The sequence below is a fragment of the Ornithorhynchus anatinus genome, chromosome X3 (genome assembly GCF_004115215.2).
Source record: "Ornithorhynchus anatinus isolate Pmale09 chromosome X3, mOrnAna1.pri.v4, whole genome shotgun sequence".
Taxonomy (NCBI): domain Eukaryota; kingdom Metazoa; phylum Chordata; class Mammalia; order Monotremata; family Ornithorhynchidae; genus Ornithorhynchus; species Ornithorhynchus anatinus.
Genome location: NC_041751.1, coordinates 30,917,522 through 30,938,618, shown reverse-complemented (window position 1 = coordinate 30,938,618; position 21,097 = coordinate 30,917,522). Strand labels below are relative to the sequence as shown.

The 21,097-nt window shown below is 42.8% G+C and overlaps 1 protein-coding gene and 1 long non-coding RNA gene across 2 annotated transcripts in view; both read left to right on the top strand.

Moving 5' to 3' along the window:
• Positions 1 to 10,980, top strand: part of DGKQ (diacylglycerol kinase theta) — a 79,593-nt gene extending 68,613 nt beyond the window's left edge. Inside the window, exons 21-23 of the mRNA XM_039910620.1 lie at positions 430 to 541; positions 2,833 to 2,985; positions 3,618 to 10,980. Of these exons, the coding sequence (XP_039766554.1) occupies positions 430 to 541; positions 2,833 to 2,985; positions 3,618 to 3,719 (367 nt within the window). The 3' untranslated portion in view covers positions 3,720 to 10,980. The remainder of the gene's footprint in view (positions 1 to 429; positions 542 to 2,832; positions 2,986 to 3,617) is intronic.
• Positions 10,981 to 19,174: 8,194 nt separating this feature from the next.
• The window catches only part of LOC103171396, a 102,044-nt gene continuing 100,121 nt past the window's right edge, over positions 19,175 to 21,097 (top strand). Inside the window, exons 1-2 of the long non-coding RNA XR_003755709.2 lie at positions 19,175 to 19,368; positions 20,432 to 20,506. This is a non-coding gene — a long non-coding RNA (uncharacterized LOC103171396). The remainder of the gene's footprint in view (positions 19,369 to 20,431; positions 20,507 to 21,097) is intronic.

Sequence of the window (21,097 nt, the reverse complement as noted above, 5' to 3'; positions counted from 1 at the left end):
GGTAATAGAATGCTGTGGTGGGGGAGGGGGCTAGTGCCCAAGTGTTTGGGTGTTGCGGAAGTGGTAAAGCGGCATTTAGGAGTACGGGGATGAGAAATTAATCGGGAAGAAGTCAGCCAGGGTGGAGGCCAGATAGTGGTATAAATGGGGAGTCCCAAAGGGACCGTTCAGAGGAGTAGGGACTCCCCGAGGGAGGGTGGTGATCGGCTTATTGACATTTGGACGCTGCATATTCCGAGTTTGTAAATTGCTTCCAGGATGTAAGCTCGGCCTTTTGGGAAACTGAATGAACTGTTTTAGACCACTAGCACAGTCGGTCTAGTGGCTTAAAAGAGCTTCCAAAAGAGCCTAATTTGCTCCTAGTGGAAAATCTGGCCCAGTTGTCGAATCGTGCTCACCTTTGTTTCCATGCTGGTTGTATCTGTGCAGTTGGGGTTCTGGAGCCGATCTGTGGGGGTCTGACAATGATAGTCGGTTTGAGAAACCAAGAATCGATGATGGCTTGCTAGAAGTCGTTGGGGTGACTGGTGTTGTTCATATGGTAAGTCTGTGATAAGCAAAGACGTATGGTAAGTCTTTGATCAGTAAAGGCAGAGAGGTCTGATGAGGGAATTTTGTTTGGCGAATCTAGTTAGCATTTGTCGGGCCATCGGGATTTGTTTCTAAAATGAGTTAATGCTGAAAACAGTCAGCCTTGTTGTTGCCTTTCAGTGTCTGCCAACTGTCTTGTACTCTCCCAGGCACTTAGTAAGCGCTCATTAAATATCACTGAGTGATACAGTGATATTTGTCTCTACTAACTGTACCTCCGCTAACCCGTTAACTGTACCTCCGTACCGATTCTTCTGCCATCCCTGTTTAATCCCCAACACCCCAAGCGGTACAAACTTACCACCTGTTTCCAGAATTTATATATTTATTCCCACCCTCAACGCGTGTGTATACATATGTGCATAGAGTACCTTCGATTAAGTACTTTGAAGTATGTCTTCCCTGTTGGAGTATAAGCTCCTTGTGGGAAGGGAAGCACATTATTTTCTGTGCTGCGTGTTCCTAAGCCCTTAGTACAGTCAACTACAATTCGCAGGTGCTCATTAAATATGATCACTACCATGGCAATTATGAACAAAATATATAATGAAGTTTGTGTTATCTAATTGGACATCATTTCATAACCGTCCCTGAAAAGATAAAAGACTTCAGCTTTTGTTAGTGAGTTTGACTCCTCTTGTACCCTCCCAAATGCTCAGTACAGGACCGTGTACAGTTTCGGCACTCAGTGTACCATAACGAATGCATTTCCAGCAGCCATACTGAGAACTATTGTTGTCAGTTAGCATACTGGGGGAAGGGGAGGAGAGAGAGAGAGAGCGCATGAGAGCAAGTGTGAGATTGAGATTTGTCAGTCATTGACAGAACCAAAAACCAAAAAACCAGCACTCCAGTGTTCACTTTATTGAACCAAAACCCCCCAAACCAGCACCCCAGTGTTCACTTTATTGCAGTCTGCTATCCCCCATAGTTTGGAGGTAATTGTCATCCTCGTGTCATTTTGATGATTAAATACTCTAATTTCCTTCCACCCTTTCTGTTTGTCACAACCCATACATTCCCCATATCTTTTTCTCCTCATTTTTACTCACTTTTCTCATCCTTTTGCTCCCTTTCCCCACAACTCTTCTCCTCATCTGTCCCAATTTGTTCTTATTTAATTACATTTTTTTCTTTACTGCACTACTGTTTGCTGGCATGTTTGTTGTGGGCAGGGAACATGTCTACCAATTCTGCTATATTGTACTTGCCCAAGCGCTTAGTACCATACTCTGCACACAGTAAGCGCTCAGTAAATACCGTTGATGGTGATATTTCCGCACTTTCTATCCTGTTCTCTTTTAGGGTCAGGCATACACTTCCTTTCTCCTTGTTCTTGGTCTTTTCCCTCTTTTTTTTTCATTCTCTTGAATTCTCCATTATATTTTTCCCCATCTTTCTCTTTTTAGGTCTCCCATGTCTTGTCTTTATTCGTGTTTTGTTTTTCTTTCCTCTTCCTTGAGGGTCCATCCCATGTGGAACTTGGTTTCACACAGATAAAGAGGGGGCAGGAGGAGCTGAGGAACATAAGAGCTGTGGAGTGAGGAGTGCTAGGGGACCTGGAACAGGCAACAATGTGTAAGGTGGTCCAGGTTTGGAAGGGGTGGATGTAGACAGAGTGAGCAGATGTCTGGGTTGGGAATTGGAAGAGGGAGGGATCTGTGGTCCCTGAACTGATGAATTTAAGGTGGTGAAGTCTTGGAGATTGTGATTTTCGATTTCCTGGTTTCCGATGGTGAAGAAGAAAAGATTAGAATGATATGGAATGATTTTTGAAGGCAGTTCCTAAACCACCAGAGAATGGCGCTGGGAGGGAGTTGGGAGAGACATTTGCTTTCATCGTAAAGAAGCTCTGGAGAAAGAGTAATAGGAGACTGTGGAAGTGATAGCTGCCTGGCCGGGACGGTGACTGTAGCAGGAGGCTTTCTCTTTGGGTCTCCTGTGGTAGAAATGTACCTGGGAAAGATGTGATGCTGAGTTCTGTTGGAGTATTTTTGAGTCAGAAGGTGGAGTGGCCTATTCACAACAACTGTCTATCTTTTTTAGGATTTGGGGTCATCATTTAGATATGTTTCCCCTGGAGATCTCACACAGAAAGAGCATATTCTATCCCTGCAAGACCCTTAAGTGACAAATAGTGTTTCAGTCTTTTAGCAATGGATCTGTCTTTTGTTTGGTTTTTTTTTTTCATTTTGAGACTGTAAAAGCACTTAAAGTCACCTTTTTTGATTCATTCAACAGGGCCAAGTTCAAGGTGGTCTGCGTTCAGGAATTCGAATAGCCCAAGGCTCATACTTCCGGGTTACCCTTCTTAAGCGAATTCCTGTTCAAGTCGATGGAGAGCCTTGGATTCAGGCTCCAGGCCAGATGATCATTTCTGCTTCAGGACCAAAGGTAGAAGAGAATATTTACCTAAGCAATTCCAGAGTCCGTTTTTCACCTTTTCTCCGGAAAGCTCTCCTTTGATTTTGAATGGTTCCAGAGATTCCATCGTGTCCGAGGAGATCAGATCAGGGAAGTCAGGGAAGGCACTCACCACCGTACCCTGGACCAAATTTGCCCTGCTCTTCTCATACCTAGTCTGAGCTCAGCCTCGTGGGCATGGTCAGAGCCCTTGAGCAGGCCTAGATTCATGCAGGGCAAGACTTGCAGAGAGTCTAAGACCTAGGCATATTAGAGTTTCTGGAAGGGATAAGGTGTGGGATGCAGAGGGGTGGGACCGAGGCGTCGAGGTTTAGGGAAGAGGAAGAGTTGAGTAGGTATGCCCTTGGTTGGGTAGTAGTTACGTCTGGGCTCTCACTAGATTGGTCCATTGACAGCAAGATCAGCAGCAGAGGGGAGGAAGTGGGGATGGGATCAATGGGTGATGTAATTCAGTGATGAGAAGGAGAGAAGGCCAGGATTTTCTGATGGAAAAACAGTGAAGTGTGGTTGGGAAATAGACTTAACTGTGTTACTTCATAAGAAGGTAATATTATTGCAGGTGCATAATTATCTAACAAAATCTTTATTTCTTTTTATTAAAGGTTCATATGTTGAAAAAGTCTAAGAAGCAGAGAAAAGCAACTGGAAGCATGAAGGATGCAAAAACAGATAATGTAGCAAGCTCTGAAGGCGACACTAAATAAGAATGATCTGACTAAAAATGGACAGTGCACCTACTGTAGTTTAAATACAAACTGCACTGTAGAAGTTTGGTAAAGAAATATCATTTCAAACTTTCATGCATTCCACTTCTGACAGAATTCTATTGAATGTCTTTCACTGCATCATCTTATACTTTTGTGTGTTTTGTGTGGATCCTGTCTGCTTCTTGTCGCGGATAGATTTAAACGTTTTTGCATGAAGTAACCTTCTGATATAATGTAGTTTAATTTTGAGATTTATTCAGCTAGAACCCTCAGGTCGGAAGAGGTAGAGAGAAAAGTCACTCAATTTCACACCAAATCCAGAATATAAGCTTTCATTTAATCATCCTTTTTGTTGTTCTCTTGGACAAAGTTCCTCCCCAACTGTTCATATGAACTATTTCCTAAGTTCATTTCAGTGAGGGATCCAAAGAGGAGGACTTCCGTGGAATAGATTTCCATTAACTACAGGTAATCCTGCCAAAATGGTACATCGTAGAGAGCAATTTGGGATAGACCACGATGGAAGAATAAGGGCACATAGTAACCATAACATGGCTGTTAATTGTTTTATCCCATGAGGCTGCTCTGCCTGGAATGCCTTCTAGCACTTATTTCAAGCAGGATGGCAGAATTGTGGAGCAACACTCTAATCAGTAGTTCATTAGCCTAGCAAAGGGAGGCAGTTGCAGCTATTTAAAATTCAGTCTTCACTGGGAATTGATTCTAAGCAGTAAAGGATTCCCTGGCCCAGCTGTGATAGCAAACGCTAAGTTCACCATAGAGTGGCCATAGATGTGGGTCAGGAAAGTGTATTTGCCATCCACGGAAGATCTATGCTTCAGGAAGTCTCGGGCTTCACAGTGAGGCTCCCCAACCCATCACACACGATCCATCTCTCATATCCCGGCTTGCCCTTTGGCATGCTGAGGATACTGAGGAGTTCAAGTATTTCACTCAGTGCAGACAGTTCTGGGTCTTTCTCCAGGAACTAGGTCCTGAAGTGAGAGACTCCTAACCTTCCCGCAGTATCTCCCAGATGTGATTGAGTCATTAGCTTCCTGATAACCCCTTTTGGATCCTGCTTCTTACGACTCTGGGCTCTGAGCCAGCCTCCTCTGAGCTTCCTGGTGTTAACAGGCACTTCCCTGGGGGTTTTCCACTTGTTTCAGGTCCTTTAACTGTACAGGGAGAAACTCAATGCTCTTCACTTCTCCTTTTGAGACAAAGGGCCATTGTCTTGCCCCACCCACAGTCCAACCTCAAACTGAGCGTCCTACAAGCAGTTATTGAACTAGCTTGAAATGAGCCTTAGAATGCTTTTTAGTCTTCCACAATCTCCTTGAATTTCACCCGGTGAGACGGAAAGTACGCGTACTATTAGGATCGTTTTCCAGCCTTCTCTCCCCTAACCTGTAATTTACCACTGAAGCAATGGTTGACACGATGAAACTTTTCAACAATATGAAGTTTGTCAAGAACACAACTTCTTTGTTGTCAGTGGACTCTCCAAAGCTATATTCTAGTTAGAGGATTGGAGTTAATTGTTTTTTTATCTCAGCCACATCCTCAGCTCTGGGTTGGCTGGCACCTAATGTAAATTAACTGAAAATCTCCACATTGTAGAACCAAACAAACATCTCTATATCTCATTTTAAACTTGGCCCGCCTTTTCTGTCCAGGGAGAGTGTATCACTAGTCCTTCTAGTTGGAAACACCCCCTTTCTTGGCTGCCAAAGTGAAGAATGTAGCTGAAAAGGAGGATGTACATGAAAGCATCGATTTGGAAATGAGTGGACCCTTCAGTTGTTGCTTGAGGGCGGGGTTTCACTAAAATACCTCCGCTAAAGTATCTTCAGATGGTTTTAGGTCTTCCTCTCACATCTCACATTTTACCACGCCATTCTGGCTTAATACAGGGGAAAATGAGGGGAAAAAAAAACCATGTTAAGATAAACCTGGTAAGATCAATTGATAGAAAATAGCCACGTTTCTTCTTTCACCAGGTACCGTTTACCCTGGCAGAGAATTCTGTAGTTTGTGTCAGTGTTTCTCATTATCTGGCATAATTCAATCAATAATATTTATTGAACACCTGCCTACTCTGCACAGAACACTTTACTGAGGGCTTGAGAGAGTGTCTGTAAGCCCCTTGAGGGAGGGACTCTCTGGCCTTGGCTTCTGGTTCTCTCTCCCAAGGGCTTAGTACTATGCTTTGTAAAGAGGCGCTCAGTAAATACTATTGATGGATTGAGTGAGATGGTATCTTTGCCCTCAAGGAGCCTCTAATGTAAGAGATTGACCAACGCATGCTACTTACGGATAGCTGGAATAGGAGAAACAGTCCTATGGTTGCTTGAAACAGGAGTGTAGAAAGATAAGTCAAGGACGTGTCTGCTAAATCTGTTGTGTTGTACTTGCCCAAGTGCTTAGATAGTGCTCTGCGCATAGTAAGCACTCAGTAAATACCATTGATTGATAAATGGGTAAGCTAATTCAAATGTGGTCAGTCATACTAAATTTTCCTTTTGGCCTGTGATGCATTGTTTGAGTATTTAGAAGACCCTGAAAAGGAAATGAAGGAAATAAGCCACACATCTCCAATTAGGATCAAATTCTAGATATACTAGGAAAATGAACAGAATCAGAACCAAATCAAATGATTGGTATTTCCAGGTATTACAATTTTGCTCTCCTCTATTGGATATTGTCCACTCACACACTTTAAAGAGCTGGATCCAGTTCGTCCTAGAATCTAAGATAAGCCCAGCAAATTAATACATAGCCAGGCTTGAAGAAATTTAGTATCTGATATAAGGGAAATTTAATAAATTCTGCTCTCCCTAGCTCTCATCCTTCCCCATTCCCTCCAAGTTTTCAATTATATTGAAATTCATATTAGTGGAAGATGATCGCTAATCAGCATATACATAAACATGACTGACGTGTTTATTGAAGCGTTCTTATTAACAATGGCATTTTCGATTTGCATAGCACATTATTATCTTTCCCAAGTGCTTTCAGTGAGCTCATTTTATCTTCACCACATTACTGTGAAGCTGGGAAAGGAAGGTGTTGGTCTCCATTTACAGATGAGGAAACAAAGGCACAGAGAGATTAAGTGATTTGTCTGAGGTCACACTGCAGGACAGTGGAAGAGGTGGATTCCGTAGACCAGGTCTTCCTGCCTCCTGACCACAAGGTCTTTTCAGTAGGCCACCCTGAGATGTAGATGATTTGGCTCTGGGTGATGCTTGTTATGTTCATCAACCAATATGCAGGATCCATAGCATTGTCTTAGATGCTTAGCTTAATTGTATGGAGAGCAGTAGAAGAGTCAAGTTTGGGTGATATTGATGTGTAGGCTATTGATAGGATTGATTGAGTAGGATATTTCAGGTAGTTTTGGACTCTTCAGGGTTGGTCTAAACTCATTTGAATTTAATTTTTACCTTCAAAATAGAATTATTATGCCAATAGTTGTGTCCCTTGGCATCAACTCACTACTCTGTGACTTTAGGTTTTAGAACAGACACTTGGGGAAGATCACGATAGCAAGAGAAATGATCGTAAGAAGCATCAGACACTCCAAAGGGCAAACACTGAAAATGTCTACCGTTGGCCTTTTCATCCTCCTTGGTACATATTGATACAATCTCAGCTGAAGAACAGCGCTTTCTCTCTCTCTCTCTCTCTCTCTCTCTCTCTCATACACACACAGACACACACACAAACACACATTCCTTTAGCTATTAGAGCAAGAGCCCAATAAAATGCTTGGAAAGACCTTTTGAATCAGTCATTCGTATTCATTGAGCACTGGGTGCAGAGCACTGTACTAAGTGCTTGGGAGAGTACAGTATAACAGAGTTGGCAATTCGTTCCCTGCCCACAACACAGTATTAGAATTCAAGAATGTGTAGCCTCTCTGGGATAATAAAAAAAACCATTGAAATGTTGATTGAAAACTCAACCGTTTAAAAATGAATTGAAATCTGATTAGAAGATATCACCTTAACAACCTTGAATGCAATATAAATAAAACAAAAGTAGACAAGTGATTATCAAATACTTTCAAACTTCAGTTATTTGGAATGCATGGGCCCAGAGTCAAGCAACTTAATATTTGCACAAAATTGCCTTTCTATATTTCCAACCTATCAGTCAATGGTATTTTTTGAGCACTTACTCTGTGCAGAGCACTGTACTAAGCATTTGGGAGTGTATAATACAACAGAGTTTGTAGTCATGTTCCCTGCCCACATTGCGCTGCCAGTCTAGATGGGTACTTGCTGCTCTTAAGGTTAGGAAGCTTGTAGGCATCTCAGCATTCCAGGAGAAGAACTTTGAAAGAGCCCAAGATTTCTGCCACTAACTTAGGGTACTGTACAGCTAAACACTGACCATTTCTTTTTTGCTTCATTTGTGTTGGCTTTAAAGAGATAAAAGCATGCCTTCATTTGATTCTTCAATATTCATTGCATGTTTTCAAGTCTAGGTAGATTTTTCAGTAATTGAAATGTACAAATCATATTCAGAGAATTCTAATTTTGCTAGATGTTGAGAACAAATTTATAATTGCAGATGCGTCATATCTTAAAACTTCCAACTAATGTCAAACATCACATCAAAGGCAATTTGGGCTACTTTTGGATATCACAATTAATGGAGGGCAGGAAAAATGAAATCCACAGATAATCTAAATTGTGGTTTTAGCCCATACTCATAACTCCCCCTCACCCCCAAACCCCCATCTTCTGCATCTTTGCATTGTTTTAGTATCTTGACCTTCGTATCAAATCTCTGTTGTGGTTTTTGAATATTCACACAATGTTCTTAAAACCAATCATCATAACTTCCAACTTTCAACTTGTATCAAATGCAGTTTGCTACTGTTAGTTACCTGATGCTTGAAATATGCACAGATAATCCTACACCTTCACTGTAGCCAACACTTACAACCTCCTCTTCCCCCAAACACAGTGCCAGAGATGCTTAAGAGCCAAAAAAACCTGTTACCCTTTATGTTCCCAGTACACTATTTATTTCTGAAGACTTATTCTGGTGGAGGTGATAAGTTAGCAGTGAGATGACCAAAAGGCCGACAGAAGATGGATCAGCAGGGAGGGACCGGGATAATTAGTCTCTGAACGATTTAGTGTTGACTGACAACATAAAAGTTGAGGATTTCTTTTTCATAAGACTCAATAAAATGGAACAAAACTTAGTTATGGTCAACTAGAGCCTTCCCTGGCACTAGAAATTCCTTGGAATAGGTCAGCCCCTAGAGAAATGCACCATCTCCTGCAGGTTACTAAGGTAGCATTCTGGGTCTACTAAGGTAGCATTCTGGGTCCTTAATCTACTCTCCTCTGTTCTACTTTTCTTTACCCTCAAGCTGTCACCAAAGCATGTTCCCTCCCCTCTGGCTGACCATCTCTGTGCTTTTTACAGATGCTAAGACACTGGCATCAGTTTATGCTGCTCTAAAAAAGGAAACAGCTAGAGATTCTCTCCCCCCACCCCCCCACATCTCTTTTGGGGGTGACAAGTGGAGAGCTGCTCAACTAATTCAGACTCTTAAGGAGCAGAAGACACTATAGTTCTTGGTGTAAATGAAATAGGTGCTTAAGTCCTCTATATTTCAAAGTATTAGCATTAGACGTGATATTTTCACTACGTAGAGTTGTGCTCCATGACTTACCTGTGCACTTAGAATTTAAGCTTCCCTGTACCAAAGATAATATGACCTCTTTCAACTTTGGATGAACTGTTGGTCTGACTCTGTAACCCTCGTGTTCCTTGTGTGACTCTACCATCTTGATTTGCTTTATATTTCCATTTTAAATAGAATTGTAAAAGTATGCACCAACTCTCAGTTGAGATAATGTTCATTTAGTTTTTGAACAAAGCCACCTTTGGCTTCCATGGGCCACAAGTGCTTGGTTTGCCTATATTCAAACTGGACAAGAATATGAATCATATTGTACTCATCTTCAGTTTTTTTTCCCTAAAACCATTGACAGAAAGTTTTAGCAAGAATGTAATAAATGCTGAAGATAGTGGGGAGAAGTGAAAAGAAGTAAAGAAATAGGTGTCTTTTAAGGTCTTCATCAAGCAGTTGATCACAGTACCATCCAGCCGTGTGCTGTTTCATTGTTCAAGGCTTGCCACGTTGTTCGTTATTGATTGTGGAAAACTGACTTATGGGTGTTAAAATATTGAAACTTCAAATTCCATTTTCATTCAACTATTCGATATTTTCACGTTCATGCATATTTTCCATTTGGCAACCAGTTCTTTTTTAAATTGACAATCACAAGAAATGTAGTGACTCCTGAGACAACCGGCTTCGAGAACTTTGAGCTGGGACCATTTTGCCGAGGTCCAAGGAATGAATTCTTGTGTACCATTTCATATCATTTTACTATTGTGTAGTGCTTCTTGCTGGAGAAAAATGAATTGTAACAGTGTAACCGTTATGTAGTGGATTATTATTTCATTATCGTGAGTCCAATTCTGACCTGACCATGTAGAGAGAATAGCCTGCCCTAAGTCCTTGTGGGGAGATCTGTGCAGATTTGCCGGGGAGGGGGAGGGATTGGAGAGTTCACCCACCCTGAGTGCAATGCAAGGACGTTACATGGCACCTTTGTCTATGTCCGCTGAGGGAGGGACGCTGGGCCGATACTCTCAGTGATTTAGCCGAAAGGAGTGGAGTGATCTTCCACTTGAAGCAGCTCTCTGCCTGCTCTACATGGAGAATGAGGGAGAAAATGGCTGAGGGATGTTGTTTTCCCTGAACGTTGTGCCCTGGAGCTTCAGGCGGAAGAATTGGGCTCGTGCCTCAAAAGTAGAAAATGGCACATTATCCTTGTTTACTTGCAGGTTTCTCATTTGTTTACCCGTAGTTTTTCATCTTTAAAATGGAATTTTAGTGGTGTAACTAGTCTCTAGTTGTTGCTTTGCAAGCCACTGTGGGTGGTAAGTGATCCATATGAATTATTGTTCCCAAACTGAAGTCACTGTACAAACAATTAAGGTGGACTTTTCTTTTTATATTTAAAATATGAGTTTGTCTTCATGTATTTAGACTATTTCTGTATATATTTTGCATTGTAGCTATGTGGTGGTTTCATTCATTCTATACTTTGCACTGATTCAAATTCTGCATTCTGAGTATATTTGTGAGAACCAGAAGAATATAGTTATAATGTATGTATGTATGGAACAAATACATTATTGGTCATTTCTGTTGTAATGTGGTTTCTGACTGGGTGATGGGAAAGGGAAAAGGCGGGAGGGAGGAAGGTGGGGATGGGGAGGGAGGGGTTGAGAGAGAGAGCTCTGTTTGGTTAAGATCAATTTTAAAAACTTTCCACAAAAGGTGAGTTGAATTCTTTACATTTTAGAAGGGTCATAAATCCTCCCCGTAGAGCCCAGGTACCCCCTCAACAGTAAAATGCAAGGCTGTCACAGGTTAGCAGAGTGCATTTGTGAATGCCCTAAACAAATACTTATTCAATAAATCACATTTAAACTTTTATAAGGGGCAAATTCCTAGAACAAATGTTGGGAATGTGGAAACAACAACATATTTAACGGGGAATAAGTCCTACTTAGACTGTGAGCTCCATGTGGGAAAGGGACTGTGTCCAACCTGATTATCTTGTGTCTACCCCAGTGCTTGGCACATAGTAACCACTTAAATATTTTATTATTAGTAGTATTATTATCCTTATTATTTCACACATCTCACCACTCCAGTCCAGGCTACCCAAATCCAAACTACCACTACAATCTTCCCAATCCTGTAACTGTTGTACAGGGGCTTCTGCTCCATCCTCCTGTGTGCTTTTGGGAGGATGGAGGCCTCCTAAAGAGATCATTTCACTTCTGTTGGGGTTGAATACACTGAGCTTTTAGGGTGGAAGGTTGCAGGACACAAGGCCATCCGACCTGTGGAGTTTAGTGGGATGCATCATCAATCAATCCATCAATTGTATTTTGGAGTGCTTGCTGTGTGCAGAGCACTGTGCTAAGTTCTTGGGTGAATCCAATAAAATATGTTCCCTGCCTTCAAGGAGCTTGCAGTCTGGAGCGGGGGTGGGGGGGAGTGGGAGACAGACATTAAAAATAAAATATGGATATGTAATAATAATGTTGGTATTTGTTAAGCGCTTACTATGTGCAGAGCACTGTTCTAAGCACTGGTGTAGATACAGGGTAATCAGGTTGTCCCACGTGAGGCTCACAGTTAATCCTCATTTTACAGATGAGGTAACTGTGGCACAGAGAAGCGAAGTGACTTGCCCACAGTCACACAACTGACAAGTGGCAGAGCTGGGATTCAAACCCATACTGTAGGGTTGAGAGTGGGGTGAAGAACAAGAACAAATCCCAAGTGCCAGGGCAATGCAGAAGGGAGTAGGGGACATGAGGGCTTAGCTGGGGAAGGCTTCTTGGAGGAGGCGGGATTTTAATAAGGCTTTAAGGATTTTTCTCTCCACCCGTACACACTGTTTGCAGAGCACTATACTAAAGCACTTGGGCGAGTACAATATAACAAGAGTTGGTTAGACACTTTTCCTGCCCATAACGGGCTTACAGCATAGAGGATCAATAAATCCTTGGTTGAGAGGGCACATGGAGTAGGGCAATGGAGATAAGATTCCCACAGCACCTTCCTGCCTTCACATCTGCTCTCAATCTTTTTGATCATCTCTCAAGACTAGGTCTCCCACCTGTGTGTCCGACCTCATTCTTTCTCACCTCCTAAAACATGTGTACTCTTTCTTCTTTCCTTCCTGATTACCATCATTAGCCTTTCCCTTTTGGATGGCTCCTTCCTCCTCTGCTCCCCTGGCTTCAACTACCATCTTGGGAAGCAGCGTGGCTCAGTGGAAAGAGCCTGGGCTTCGGAGTCAGAGGTCATGGGTTCGACTCCCGACTCTGCCACTTGTCAGCTGTGTGACTCTGGGCAAGTCACTTAACTTCTCTGTGCCTCAGTTACCTCATCTGTAAAATGGGGATTTACTGTGAGTCTCACGTGGGACAACCTGATTACCCTGTATCTACCCCAGCGCTTAGAACCGTGCTCTGCACATAGTAAGCGCTAAACAAATATCAACATTATTATTATTATCTTTACATGGATGATTCCCAAATCTACCTATCCGGCCCTGTTCTCTCCCTCTCTGTAGTCTCACATTTCCTCCTGCCTTCGGGATGTCCAGCCACCTCTCAAACTTAACATGTCCAAAACAAAACTCCTCATTTTCCCAACCAAACCCTATCCTCCCTGAAACTTTCCCTTCACTGTAGACAGCACTACCATCCTCCCTGACTCACAACCTTGGCATTATCCTTACTCATCTCTCTCATTCAATCCACATATTCAGTGTTACCAAATCCTATCAGATTTAACCTCACGGCATCTCGATTTCTCTGTTTCCTCTTCCCTCAAACTGTGATGATCCAAGAACTTACTATATGCCGCCTTGACTACTGCATCAGCCTCCTTGCTAATATCCCTGCCTCCTGTCTCTCCTAATAATAATAATAATAATGTTGGTATTTGTTAAGCACTTACTATGTGCCGAGCACTGTTCTAAGCGCTGGGGTAGACATAGGGGAATCAGGTTGTCCCACGTGGGGCTCACAGTCTTCATCCCCATTTTACAGATGAGGGAACTGAGGCACAGAGAAGTTAAGTGACTTGCCCACAGTCACACAGCCAACAAGTGGCAGAGCTGGGATTCGAACTCATGAGCCCTGACTCCAAAGCCCATGCTCTTTCCACTGAGCCACGCTGCTTCTCCTAACACCAGTACATACTTCATTCCGTAGCCCAGATAATTTTTCTAAAAAAAAGGTTCAGTCCATGTCTCCTGACTCCTCAAAAACATCCAATGGTTGACAGTCCACCTGCGCATCAGTAAAAAGATAGCTTTTTACCATCTGTCTTATTGGCACTCAGCCTCCCACGCTTATCTTACCTTGATAACTTATTCAGTCGTATTTATTGAGTGCTTACTATGTGCAGAGCACTGTACTAAGAGCTTGGGAAAGTACAGCACAACAATAAACAGTGACGTTCCTTACAATGAGCTTATAGCCTAGAAGCTGTCGGCTCTTCACCAAAGATAGAGGCACGCACATTCTTCTCCCACTCCCTTCTGTGTCACCTTTACACTTGAATTTGCACCCTTTATTCACCCACTTATTCACATTATTCACAGCACTTTTGTACACATCCATTATCATTATTGTTATTATTATTATGGCATTTGTTAAGCATTTACTATGTACCAGGCACTGTACTAAGCATTCGACTACAACCCAGCCTGCACAGCTTAGCTCCTCTAGTGCCAACCAATTCATTGTACCTGGGTCTCTTCTATCTGTCCACTGACCCCTTGCCTACATCCTGCCTCTGGCCTAGAACTCTCTCCCCCTTCCTAGCTAACAGACCATAACTTTCCACCTTCAAAGCTATTTTAAAATCACATCTCCCCCAAGAGACCTTCCCCAACTAAGCCTTCATTCCCCCTATTTACTCACCCCTCTGGGTCACTTATGCACTTTGATCTGTACCCTTTAAACATTTGATATCCACCCCATCTTTAACCCCATAGTTCTTAATGCATATCCTTATACCGTGCCATTTCCCATTTATTTTAAAGTCTGTCTCCCCTTCTAGACTCTAAGCTCCTTGTGGACAGAGCGTCTACCAACACTGTTGTGTTTTCCCAAATGCTTAGTATAGTGCTCTATAGTAAGCATTCAGTAGATGCCACTGATTGATTGCCTTCAAATATGCCACATCTTCCTGATATTTATATTAAAAAGAAAAACTCAGCATCCCCACTGCGCCATCCAGCTAATGCCCCGTTCCCGTCTTCCCATTCTTTCCCAACCCCCTTGAATGGGTGGTATGTACCCTGCTGATTCCATTTGCTTTTCTCCAACTGCTTTCTTTGACCCACCACAATTCTGTTTCTGTCCTCTAATCCACTGAGATTGCTCTCTAATGGACTCTATCTTAATTCTCCTTAACTTCTTCACCCCCTTCAAAACTATGGACCATCTCCTTCTCCTGGAAACGTTCTCTAATCTTGATTTTACTTATACATTTTTTCTCTGGTTCTACTCTGATTGTTCTAAGTCAATCCTTCTCAGTCTCAATTGCTATCTCTTTTTTTGTCTCCCACTCCTTAACTGTGGGTGTCCCTCAAGGCTCAATTGTGAGTGTGTTCCTCAAGGCTCAGTTCTAGGTCCCCCTCTCACTTTTCACTCATTTCCTTGGGGATTTCAATCAGCTCATCCAGAGAAGCAGCGTGGCCTAGTGTTTCTCTGAATCAGAAATTCCAAGGAGATAATTATCTACCTCTTCATTCTGCAGAGAATGATTGTGAACCTTGAAGGACGATAAAGGAGTAAGAGGGAAAATATGAGTTACATGAGTTTCAGTTAGATTTAGTTTCTTTTAGTTTTGCACGTTGGTGTCTAGTAGCTTATTCATTTGGCTCTACTGACCCCTGTAGGCCCTTGGAATAATTTTAAGTATTGAAAAGGCCACTTTTCCACCTGGACCCAGTTTTCCCTGGTTTAAGCGATTAAGTATGAGTTCCTTGAAATGATGAGTTATTTCTTTTTCGGATTGAATTATCAAGGCAATAGTATTTTCTTAATTAAAAGAACGAAAAGAGATTAGTGAAAAGTGACTAAATTAGAAGAGGAGATTCCACATTTCTGACCATTAACTATTGCAAGCTAGAGAAGCAGCGTGGCCTAGTTGATAGACCACGGGTCTGGGATAGATAAAAATAGAACTGCAATATGGACGTTTTCAAATTTGTAGAGTACTTGAGGTTACCTTCTAGTCTTATTAAAAATATCTTTAAAGGCCTAGCAGCCACTTTGGAAATATTTTGAAGAGCCCTGTAGTACTCCCACATCACTTTTTATTTCCACTGTTGCTTCCTCTGACATGTGCACTGTTTGAACATTTGTTTTTCTCAGTTACAAAACAGGTATCCTCATCACTATTACCAACCTGAACACAGTAGTATAGTTTACTGATGATAATAATAACAGTAATTATCATAATAATATTTGTTAAGCGCTTACTACATGCCAAGCACTATATCCGGTGCTGGAGTGGATATAATTAAGTCCCACATGGGTGCTCACAATCTAAATAGGAGAGAAAACAGGCATTGAATCCCCATTTTGCAGATGAGGGAATTGAGGCACAAAAAAGTTAAGTGATATGCCCAAGGTCACACAGCGGGAAAGTGGAGGAGCTGGGTTTAGAGCCCAGGTCCTCTGACTCAATCAATCATATTCACTGAGTGCTGTACAGTCGTCCAGGCCCGTGCTCTTTCCACTTAGCCATGATGTCTCTCATGGCCTAGTGGGAAGACGGTTGAGACTTTTCAATTTTAATTTGTTCTGAACATTTAGCTATAAGTGGAAAATAGTAATGAATGAAAAAAAGATCCCTGTGGTTTTGAGGCAAAGGAGGAGCAAGACAGTCATCCTGGGCTCTTGACAAGTTGGTGCCCTGGGCAGTGAAAAATTGTGGCGTTCGATAATTGGATCCTCCAGGATTTTCCTTTCAGTACTGCTACTGTGTGGGGAAAAATCGCAGGGGTGGCTCAACCTTAACCTTTTCCCAACATAAACTATCTCTGAAATTGAGGCTTACTGTCCCCAACGTTAAATCCACCCTCACTATGAGACGACTTCCCAAACTCATATAGACCGATTTATGGCCGACGGATTATTGCTAGTCTGCTATCTTAGAGCTAGTCTGCTATCTCTGGGGTCATTTGATGGGGGAGCCATGCTCTCCGGGTGACAGTTTCGGGCCTGATTTGAGGCCCCGCACACAGACATGTTTGCTGTGGCATTGTCCAGGCCCCTCCTGACTTTGAGCTGCTTCCTTTTGGGAGGAAAATACCCCTGAAAATCTTGACAGCTTTGTAAACGCAAATGTGGCAAGGGCCTGGTGAGCAGGGAAGCACAGAGCCAGGTGCAGAGTCCCCGCAGCAGAGCAGACCTGCCAGACAGGTTTTGTATCTTCTGGCCTCTCGCCCTGCCTGGAACGTGGAGACCAGCCCCAGTCAAAGAACAGCTCTGATTTCTGCATTCTGCTCTCTCCCTCCCTTCCTCCCTCCCTCACGGGATCTCACCCGGAGCTGCCCCACTCAGCGTGGTCCACAACCGCCTCGCCACCCTTGCCAGTTGTCCCCCGGGATTAGAGTCGGGATTAGAACCCAGGTCCTCTGACTCCCAGACCCTTGCTCTTGGCAGTAGGCCATGTTGCTTCTCAAGTGAGTGATGGATAGTCTGGCTATCTCACACCTGGAGATGGGGAAATAAACTCAGAATTAATAAGTAAATTAATGGTATTTACTGAGTGCTATTGTGTGCAGACCTCTGTTCTAAGCACTTGGGAGGGTATGATATAGTATGTAGACATGATCCCTGCCCCTTGTCTACCCAGGCAAGGCGACATGCATTAAAATATATTACAGGCGTGAAGGCAACCGCGTATAAGGATATGCACATAAGTGCTGGGGGTATGGCGGGGTAAGTACTCAGTTGTATATATGATAGAGTAGAGAAGGGAAAGAGGGTAGGGAGATGACTGATTCGTCTGGGAAGACTTCCTGGAGGAGATGTGATTTTAGTAGGGCTTTGAATATGGAGAGAGTGGTGGCCTGTCAGATATGAAGCATTATTAAGGTCACATCTCCTCCAAGAGGCCTTCCCTGATTAAGTCCTCTTTTCTCCTGCTCCCTCTCCCTTCTATGTCATCTATGCACTTGATCCATGACCTTTGGGCATTTGATGTTCACCTCCCCTCAACCCCACAGCACTTAAGCAGAGAAGCAGCGTGGCTCAGTGGAAAGAGCCCGGGCTTGGGAGTCAGAGGTCATGGGTTTGAATCCTGACTCTGCCACTTGTCAGCTGTGTGACTGTGGGAAAGTCACTTCACTTCTCTGTGCCTCAGTTCCCTCATCTGTAAAATGGGGATGAAGACTGTGAGCCCCACATGGGACAACCTCATTCCCCTGTATCTACCCTAGAACTTAGAACAGTGCTCTGCACGTAGTAAGCGCTTAACAAATACCAACATTATTATTATTATTATTAAGCACATATCTTTAAATTATATATTAAATTACCTCCCTCCCCACCCTTTAGACTGTAAATTCGATGTTGCCAGGGAATGTGGCTGCTAACTTTGTTGTATTGTACTCTCCTAAGGGCTTAATACAGTGTTCTGCATATATTAAGAGCTCGATAATTAACAATGATTGATTGATGTAGGGAAAGAAGTTCCAGGCAAGAGGGAGGGCATGAACAGAAGTAGCATGGTGTAGTGGATAGAAGATGGGCCTGGTAATCAGAAGGACCTGGGTTTAAAATGCAGCTCTGCCACTTGTCAGCTGTGTGACCTTGGGCAAATCACTTCATTTCTCTGTGCCTCAGTTACCTCATTTGTAAAATGGGAATTGAGATTGTGAGCCCACGTAGGACAGGGACTGTGTCCAAACTTTTTAGCTTGTATCCACTCCAGCGTTTAGTACAGTGCCTGACACATAGTAAGTGCTTAACAAATACCAAAATTATTATTATGAGCTAGGGTTCGAAAGGGAGACAGGAAAGGGAATGGTACAGGCATTAGAGGAACTAAGTGTGCAGCTGGGTAGTAGTGGAAGAGGAATGAGGCTAGATGGCGGAAGAAAATGGATTGAGTTCCCTAAAGCCAGTGGTAAGGAATTTCTGATAAATGTAGAGATGTTTGGGCAGCAATTGGTAGTTTTTGAGGTTGGGGAGAGGCACTGTGAAAAATATTTCAGAAAAATAATCCTGGCAGTAGAGTGAAGTAAGGGTTGGAGAGGGGAGAAACTGGAGGCAGGAGGTCAGTGAGGAGACTGATGCAGTAGTCTAGTTGGAATAGGACACGTTCTTGGTTGTAGAGGAAGGGATGGATGTGGGAGATGTTATGAAAATAGAATCTGCAAGATTTGGTACTGACTGAATTTGGGAGTTGAAGGAGAGAGACAGAAATCAAAGATATTGCCAAGATTGTGGTCTTGCGAGAGAGGGAGACGGTGGTTGTCAATATTGATGGCTCCTAGGAATGGAAGTCACTCATTCATTAGACAATCTTCAATTAACAAAATATAAATACAACAGCCTCAGAAAGCTACTCAGTTCCCTAGGCAGGGAATGTGTTTGCTATATTGTACTCCCAAGCACTTAGTACAGTGCTCTGCACACAGTAAATGCTTAAAAAATATGATTGACTGACCTCCCAGAGGGCAACCCAAGAAACTGCTCATGGAGTAATAGCCCTTCTCTAAAAGCAAACTAATTTGCAACAGGTGTCCCACCACTTACTTAATAGCTCCACCTGGGTCATCAAGAGAAAAGCCACTCAGAGAAGGGCTAAAGTAAAGAGGAGTGGATGAGGAGGTTTTAGGAGGGCAAAGGGATCACTTTTCTGTGTTTGGGTGGAGTGAAGGATTGGATGTGTATAAAACTTGATTGCAGCTTGGGAATCCTGGAGGAACCACCAGCAGAGCAGGCCTGAGAAGGTAGAAGTCATCTAGGATGTTGTGTGCAGCAGGTAAGCTGTCTGGAAGGACCTCAGGAGAGTTTCTAAGGGGGGAACTATAAGGGTCTGGGGGTTGAGTAGGGTGTGGAGGTTACCCCCATAGATGAATGTGTTAGTGGGGGGGTAGGGAGTTTGGGCTGGGATTTTGTTTCATGGGTCTGAGAGTCAGAGGACCTGACTTCTAGTCCTGGCTCCTCCACTTGTTTGCTGTGTGACCTTGGGCAAGTTACTTAAGGGAACTGAGGCACAGAGAAGTTATTGGAAAAAGGGGGAATAAATCCCCCTTCCTCTGATGTAAACTATGACTCCCATAAACAGTCCAAACTGATTACCTTTTACCTACCTCAGTGTTTAGAACAGTCCTTGACATGTAGTAAGCACTTAAATGTTATAATTATTATTACTACTATTATAGTAGACCAAGGAGCTTAGGTTCTGTGGAGGAGGACCAGTTCTCTTCAGGAACTTTTGAAAACTACTCTCCTTGAAAGGGGAAATAAACTCAACAACCTACAACTGGGTTTTTTAGGATCTTAAGGAGGCCTCTGGGCATCTGCCCCTTCTGCTTAGTGATTTTTGGGGGGATCATTTTAAGCTGGAGAAGGGCTGGGGTAGGGGGGCAAGGAGGACTTGGTGTCACAGTATGGCATAGCTGTGCATGTGTGATGAAAAAATCTGTGACCAGGGGTTTTTGGAGATCATGATAAATTAAGGAAGAATCAAAAGTGGTGTAAGGTACTGCAGATAGGGAATACACAGTGTAGCAAGTGAGAGTTTTTTTTAATGTACCTACCTCTTAAGAAGGTTCATCAGACATCCACTGATTTTCTTCAGCCATATTCATATACACAGATAAATCTCATGTTGGTAACATCACCTTTGAATTCCAAATAACAGCTGCATATACGTATTTACATATATATTGATCACGAACTCTTAAGACCCAATTTCAGCTCAGTCACTGAGCTGCTTTGTGCCTGGAAGGCAAGTTCTTAATTATTAGCTTGTTAATACTTCTGACATGATTGGAAAATATGAAGTACTTCCTAATTATCATCAGGGTAATTTCTTTCAGAGCCTTGATTTCCTTAACAATATGAAGTGTTGTGAGCTTTAATGAATGTTGGATTATGAGACCCCAAATTTACAGGTATGATCTGGGTAAGTGCTATTAGTTTTCTAATAAAGATTCAAATCTAGGTGATGAAGGCCAGGTGCTGTACACAACCAGTGAATCAAAACATCTCAAATGAGGAACAATCCACCAGATGGTGCTCAAGTATTGCACAAATAAAATCAGAGTAGCACGAGATGAGGTAATAAGGGGAGAAGTGTAATGTTTAGCATTTTCAGAAGACATGCAAAAGTTTCAGGGTGTGTTTGAAGATTCAGGTAAGTATCCCCTTTGCTAGTTTTTCTTCCTGGTTTTCCCTGAGCTTGGTTGGGCATAGGTGAACCACCTTGGAGCCCCCTTGGTAAATCTCGGGTATCAGAGTTCAGTTCTGAGGGTGATTCTCTCAGGTGAGGCTGCCTGTAGTACACCTGTGGATGCTTCAGCTAATAGCTCCAGAACAGCAGAGTTTGAAAGATGGGCAGTTTATTTTAAAAGCTGGTTTTTTGCCTCAGTCTGGGGGATAAAGACCAAGGCAGAGCGAATGAGGTCTGGCAGCATTCCCAAACAATCTTGCTTCCTTTAGACTCCCAACAATGTTTGAACTGTTCAACTTGCTATTGGGGTAGC